The sequence below is a fragment of the Pinus tabuliformis genome, chromosome 2_2 (genome assembly GCF_031772625.1).
Source record: "Pinus tabuliformis cultivar Carrire ecotype Pingquan chromosome 2_2, CPIR1, whole genome shotgun sequence".
Lineage (NCBI taxonomy): Eukaryota > Viridiplantae > Streptophyta > Pinopsida > Pinales > Pinaceae > Pinus > Pinus tabuliformis.
The window spans coordinates 569,560,372-569,568,200 of record NC_142300.1 but is presented as its reverse complement, the minus strand read 5'-3'; the positions used below and the strand labels follow the sequence as shown (position 1 = coordinate 569,568,200).

General features: G+C 30.7%; 1 protein-coding gene across 1 annotated transcript; it reads left to right on the top strand.

Annotated features, from left to right (window-relative positions):
• The first annotated feature begins 363 nt into the window (after positions 1-363).
• LOC149193952 (UDP-glycosyltransferase 86A1-like) lies at positions 364-3,286 on the top strand. The gene is made up of 2 exons (XM_089407087.1): positions 364-887; positions 2,164-3,286. Exons 1-2 carry the CDS (start codon positions 395-397, stop codon positions 3,087-3,089), a joined length of 1,419 nt encoding a protein of 472 aa, XP_089263213.1. The 5' UTR covers positions 364-394; the 3' UTR covers positions 3,090-3,286.
• The last annotated feature ends 4,543 nt before the right edge of the window (positions 3,287-7,829 follow it).

The window sequence follows — 7,829 nt, the reverse complement described above, 5'->3', positions numbered from 1 at the left end:
TGTAGTTGCACATTTCGACAGTCCATATTAGGATTTAACCTTAAGATTTGGTTCTCGGTACCTTTGATTAGGTGGGATAACGCGTATTACTTGTACTTGCACATTTCGACAGTCCAGATAAGGGTTTAACCTTAAAATTTGGTTCTCGGCACCATTGATTAGGTGGGATAACAGTTATTATTTGTATTTGAACATTTCGATATCAGAAAAAAAGAAAAGAAAACGACATCATCACGTTACAGTCCAGATTAGGGTTTAACGTTAAAATTTGGTTCTCGGTAACCTTTGATTAGGTGGGATAACATGCATTGATTATATCAGTTCGATTGATCTCATATCGGTGGAGATATTTATATAGAGGAAGGAGCAGCGTAGCGTATACACCACAATCAAGATGTCTCTCCGGATCCATGCTCTAGCTATTCCTTACCCCTTGGAGTCCCATAGCTTTTCTATGGCCGATCTCTGTATCAAGTTGGCCTCCAGGGGTTTGGTTATCACCTTTGTTTCCACTGAGGGATCATCTGATTCACAAGCATACATCAACAATGTTGTTCAAACAACTGGTTTAGACATTCGCTGTGCAGAGATTTCAGATAACTTGGCCATGGATTTTGATAGGTCTTTGTACAACGAAAGATTTTTACAGTTTACTTTCAACACAATGATGCAGCCAGTGGACGAAGTAATCGAGAGGTTGAACACACAGGAGCACAACCAAATTTCCTGCATCATTGCAGATTCGTTTCTGCCATGGACGGTGCTCATTGCCAAAAAATTCAACGTTCCTCTCATCTCGTTGTGGACTCAGTCCGCTGCATCGTATATAATATATTATCACTCAGATATGCTCATTTCCAAAGGCCATTTCCCCTCTAAAACCCACGGTAAGACTCAATCCTAAATACTTTCATTAGACTGCCATTAAACCCCATTTCTTTTGTTTATAATTACTTTTTAAATATGGTTTAGATTGATGGTATAGTATAACAATATTTACCCGTTATTTCAGGGAATCAAGATAGAATCAAGATACATAATCGGTTATTTACATGTTATTTCAAGAAATTAAGATAGATAATCGCCTTATAGACAAACCATCCCAACCATACAACTTACACTCCATTAAATTCCGTTTCTATATTTTAGTTTCATTCTCTGTTCACATATAAATCAATTTATTTTTTTTAAACGTTGGTAGGAGTTTCTTGCTCTGTTCACTTATCAATCAAAATTTTAGGTTTGTGGGAGAGGTTTTTTCAATACTCCAGGAAAAGTGATCATGGTTTTTTATTATAAAATTTTAAAAATTCAGAAAAATGATTTTATATTGTATTGTTTGAAAAGAAACTAAGATCAATTTACGGTAAATATAAATTGTTTTGAATCCTAAATCTAATAAGTCCTTGGTGGCATCAAAAGAAACAAAGCTTTCATTGGTTATATACATAAAACTGGGAACCAAATTGCAAGTTTAAATGGATTTATATTAATAGATTTAAGATTTTTATGATAAGGGTTGATAGATTGTAAGTTTTCGGAAAATTTCAGTGGTTATTTTGTTAGAAAATTTGAGGTTTCCAAATTTAACTAGATTTATCTTCGAATCTATATTAATTTCAAAATCTGTGGGAACCTGTGAATCAATATTCATTTTAAACTCTGTGGAAACCTATATTAATTTATTGCTATGGTTGATTTTCTCTTTTGTAAAATTGAACTTCAATTTTTCGTTTTATCAATTTAATTTTTCTATTTATCAATAAGGACGGTGAGATAAACTCTGAAACAAATCTATTTTTACAAGTTATTATAAAACTAATCAGTCAGGTTTTTGAGGGCACTTTTCATGATATTGATCCAAGGGTTTACTCACTTTTTTCTTTTTCCAAGCTTTATTCAGTTTATTGTGATTTCTTTTTCTATACAGTGAAAGCTTTTCCTTTTATTTAAATTCAATTTTTCAGTTTATCAGCTGCACCCTTTTTCATTTCATTTACAAGTCTAGATGCAATAAATACTGTGAGACAGACTGAAACAATCTATTTTGGAATAGTAAGCGGTCAGATTTTTTGCCACTGTTAAAATATTGATGGAGCCAAGGGTTTAGTCACTTTTCTTTTCAGCTTTTTTCCGTTTATGGTGAATTCTTTTTCTGTACAGTTGAAGCAGATGATAACTGCATCGATTACATTCCGGGAGTCCCAGCGATGAGTCCAACTGATCTCCCATCTTTTCTCCAGGCAACAGAGATGTCAGACTTGATGCTACATATTATATTTTTGTCTTTCCAATGCGTTCGCGAAGCAGACTGGGTCCTCACAAATTCAGTCTATGAACTGGAAAGAGAAGAAATACAATATTCGATGCAGACTACTACGCCTCTCTGCTCTGTGGGTCCGCTGTTGCCATCTGGGTATTTTGATAGCCATGAAGCTCTGGACTCCGATATGGAAAGGTGGTTGGATTCGAAACCGCGACACTCAGTCATCTACGTTTGGTTAGGTGAACGTGCGCGTGTTTCCGAAAGCCAAATCGAAGAAATAGCCGTCGGCTTGCTTGAAAGTAGAATTCCCTTCTTCTGGGCACTGCCTCCTGAGACTCTCAATTCTGATGCGTCGTTATCAGAGATTTTGCCAGCTGGTTTTCTTGATCAGATCAAAGGTAAGGGTGTCGTCGCTTCTAACTGGTCTCGTCATCATCATCTGGCATTGCTATCGCATCGTTCCGTCGGGGGGTTCTTCACGCCCTGTGACTGGAATTCGATCTTGCAAGGTCTCTGCAATGGCGTTCCGCTGTTGGGCTTTCCGCTTCATGCCGATCAGTACACCAACTGCAAGCTCGTATCGGACGAGATGGGAATCGCCATGAAGGTACGGCATTCCGGAATCCAAGGAGAAACAATTGGGCGCAAAGAAATTGCGAGGAACGTGGAAGCCTTGATGCGGGGAGGAGAAGGTAAGAAGGTTAGGAAGAATATGAAGCGATTCAAGCGTGTAGCTACGAAGGCAACCATTGAAGGCGGATCCTCTGCTGGAAACTTGGACAATTTTGTGGAGGAATTGGTTGACAAAATTATGCTCGGCTAGTGTGAAATAGGCTATAGATGTATTCATGGGCTGATGCTAAAATGTGGTATGTGGTTGACTGTGTTTCAGACAATGTAACCTTTCTTGCGATAAAGTTTTTATGTAAAATGTGGTATGTGATTGACCGTGTTTCAGAAAATGTAACCTTTCTTGCGATAAAGCTTTTATGTAAATTTGGATATTAAGATTTTGCGATATCATTACTTTTGATCTAACCTTTGTCTGAATAATGTTTTGATATAAATTTGGCCCCTAAAGTTTCTGAGATCGTGTCATTAGCACGCATCGTTTGTTAAATTTTTCTTTCTCTATTGGGCAAATTTCTCTTTCTATTGTGAAATGAAGCATTCTGCAGATTGTATATTTAGATTATTTATATATTCTGTAGATATATATTAAATGTAGAGCTGTATCAAATCGCATATTGAATATTTATATATGTTTATATATAAACTAAATGGAAAAGCGGAATCAAATGAATACATCATACTCTATAAATTTTTATTTTTAATTTTCCTCTTTAAAATAAATATTAAATATTAAAATATTTTAATTGTACTTTTCAAAAGTTTTAAACTTTTTAAATGTTATACATTAATTTATTACATATAATTTTGAATAAATAATTATATATGTATACTTTTGTGATAATATCAAAAAAAATATCAAATAAATTAAAATATATATATTATACAATTTAAAAATACATATTAAAAAATTAATATATATATATATATATATATATATATATATATATATATATATATTAAATTATAAAAACTATTATTTTAAATAACTAAAATTAAATTATACAATACCTTAATTATAAATGTATCTTGAAGCGTTGAAGGTTAATCGGGGATAAATAAAACAATCATTATATAACTAAATATATATAGATTCTTATCTATGATCTTCACAATTTAATAAATTATTTACTCTATTCTATAATTTTCGAAGTTTAAAAATAAGGTTAATTACATAAAAATAAAACCACCACCATTTTTATATATGGTTAAATTTAAGTAACCTCCCCCATTTTTATATATGGTTAAATTTAAGTAACCTAAAACTCATTTTTAAAGCATAAATTTTATACCTAAATTTCTTGGCGTGTGGTATGATATGAGGATTTTTTTTGGAAATTGGTACAAGTATTTAAATTGTACAAGGATTCAGATGTCTTTATGGACGGGTTTAATGGAAGAGTTGACTTAAGGATCTTTTATATAGAATTCAGGGAAAGGAAAATCTCTCAGCGACAAAGGCAATATGATGATGTACAAGTTCTTTATACATACAAGGAAAATAATGCCATGGAGATATGTATCCAAAAAAGCTTTGCTATTATATTTTGGGTTACTTTCCATTTTGTAAGTGTTTAATGGTATTGTGTTGTGAATTTTATCCTTGAATTTGTTTGATCTTATTCAAATATGATTTAGTTAAGTTTTAAGATACATTTAACATCTATAATATATTTAAATTTTACTATATTTTTTATTTTATATAGAATATCAAAAATATGTTTTTTCTTTAAAAAAATGAAAAAAATATAACAATATCATTTAATAATGTATAATACATGATAAATCATTTATATATGAAAATGTTTATAAATATTTTTTTTAATTATCTTAATTTAGTTTTAGAAAAAAAAGAATATTTATTTTTAATAAAAAAATATTTTAAAATTATAAATATTTAAAAGATATAATCAAAATTATATGGAGTTGTCTACGGAGGTAAAGGAATTACCTGGACAGCCAAAAGTGGTTGGAATCTAGGCAAAAAAATTTCAAAATATCAAATAATTCAAAAAATCAGGTTTTTTACAGTGGAAATGGTCCAATGCCATAAAAAAACTTCCAAGGCACCTAATATTATGAAGTTTGACAATTTTTATTGGCATCTACAAAATCTCTACCACATTTTTTCAAAATATCATCAAAATTTCTATATTAAAAAATAATAATAATAAATTAATTAATTAAACTACAACCGTTTATATTATTAAAATAAAATAAAAAGATTTTTTACTAATTATATAGTAAATTTGGGAATTGAACAAACCCTAAAACATCGCGTGAGAAAATAATATATGACGTATTTGTGACCAGCAGAATTAAAAATACCTTTTCTTGGGAATGTGTTTTAAATGTTATGAGAGTTAGAAATTCAATTTTCATTCTTTTCAATAATAAAATGATGTTTAATGTAGGACATAAACATTTTAAGTAGTTTTTTTTTTTTATATTTATATATTTGTTTTTATAATGTCAAATGTAGACTGTTGAAAGGAGCGATTCTTGATTTTTTATTTAAATTTAATTTCCATAAAATAGTATATAATTTTAGCTTTTAATTAAGATATTACACGCTAACTATCACGATCTTTAAGGTAATAGGAATCCAAAAGACCTTGTTTCTAATTTGGGTTAATATTAATTCCCAGATATTTATAACAACGAATTTATTCCATATCACTATTGTCATATCAAAAAGATACAAGGTATTTGATTTCTAGGTTAGAGGATATCTACATAAATGGCTAATATTATATAGATAAAAAAATAGGGTGATCACTCGCCAGTATCACATTTGCCTAACCTACTTTCTTTAAGAAATCTTTTACCATGGCCATACAAATACTAAAAATTGATGATATAGGACAACAATTATTAAAATTAGTTTTTTTAGTAATATTTATTATTTTTAAATATCGAAATTATTCTATTATAAATCTATATTATTTAGCATTTAATCTAAAAAAAACTTTAATATTTTCTATTTTTTTGGATAAGTTATTTTTGAATGGTGTACAAATCTTTTATATGGTAAAACAAAAAGGAAATTTATCTTTTTGATATTATAATTTTTATCTATAATCATAGGAGTAATTAAGTTGCCTCAAGTGAAAGGAAAAGTTTAAAGCTAGTTTTTTACTTATTTCTTTTTCATGATTTTCAATTCACAAGTTAATATTCTTCTTCAATATTAATTTTTACACAAATTTTCTTATAAGTAAAGAAATTCTATTAGTAACAAAAAATTACTTAAGTCATTAATGGTTGTCTTTTAATGGGCTTCCACATGGGAAACTAGATATAATAAACTGTAAATGCCTATGTAGTAGTAAGAGCCCTGAGACAAAAAAAATCCCAAAAATGCTTATTAAAAATATTTACATACCCCCAATTTGACATCCAGTGGAAACTCATGAAAAAACTAGCAAGAATTAGAGGCATCCACTTCAATTAGCATGAAAGCTTCAACACTAGATCCACTTACTCTAGGGCTTGGAGTGATGACCTCTTGAATCTAATTCACTTTGGTACTTATTTCTTTCAACTGCAACATGATATCATATAAAGCTAAGAGAATTTCATCTTTAACATAGTTCTTGGCAAGAAGGACTTCTTAAATGAGAGCCTTCATATCCCATTAGATATCGATAGTGTACATGCATTGAGTTTACTAGCCACAAGTGTTATCCTACTTTTGAATCCCACATAACCACAACATCCATAACTTTAGAGTTTTATAGGAAATTACGTTCACCCATAAAATCCAATCAAAATTTTAACATGATATCATATAGAGCTAGGAGAATTTCATCTTTAACATCATTGTTGTCAAGAAGGAGTTCATAAAGGAGAGCCTTCATATCGTATTAGAGATCGATAGTGTACATGCATCGATTTTACTAGCCACAAGTGTTACCCTAATTTTGAATCCCACATAGCCACAACATCCATAACTTCAAAGTTTTATAGGAAATTATGTTCACCCATCAAATCCAATCAAAATTTTAAGGGCTAAATCTCACTCATTGACTAATTTTCTATGCTTTTCCCCAAAAAAATATTCACTAATTTCCATTTTTCCTAGAACTCGTTTCCCCAAATTCTACAGGATAGAATTATTTATTATTTTACCTTAAAATTCGCCAAAAATATGATATAGACTGTATAAGATCCTTGGAAATTAAAATATTTTCACAAAAATGTAGCCAAACATCTTACTTTTTTCATATGAAGGATTAGTAATAATTTCTAAGGTTTCCATAATTTTTAAAATAAGATTCCATGCTAAAAATTTTCCTTCATCAAATCTAATTCTACTTCATCCAAACGAGCTAAGGAATTGTATTTTTGTAGATGTCAAATGAGATCTCCACCCCATGCTAAGTTGAGCAACCCTTAATAAACTAAAACCACCATTACCCTAGAACAACAACTTTGCTACCAAATTATCTCTAGCACTAAAAAACTAATAAGCCACAACCAACATTACCCTAGAAACGAGCTAAGGAATTGTATCTTTGTAGATGTCAAATGAGATCTCCACCGCATGCTAGGTTGAGCAACCCCTAATAAGCCACAACCACCATTACCCTAGAAACAACAACTTTGCTACCAAATTATCTCTATCACTAAAAAACTAATAAGCCACAACTAACATTACCTTGGAAACAACAACTTTGCTACCAAATTACCTATAGAACTCAAAAACATTGTCCTGAGACTGGAAAAGTACAAAGAAGAACTATGCAAATAATAGAGGAAACAAAACCGAAGATGAGGAGAAAGGAAGAAAACCAAATGTGGAGTCACGAATTAAAAAGGCTAAAGAATGGGTTGGAAGCTCATGGGCAAAGCCCATGTGCCACCGAGAAACACACACAACAAGAAGATAATATAGGGCATGGAGGGGAAGAATATTGAGGAGGTAAACTAG

Excerpts from the sequence above, each read along its gene's own strand:
- LOC149193952 (XM_089407087.1), top strand. The coding sequence starts at position 395 with ATGTCTCTCCGGATCCATGCTCTAGCTATTCCTTACCCCTTGGAGTCC. Across the intron at positions 888-2,163 it reads TTTCCCCTCTAAAACCCACG|TTGAAGCAGATGATAACTGC; the intron begins GTAAGACTCAAT and ends TTTTCTGTACAG.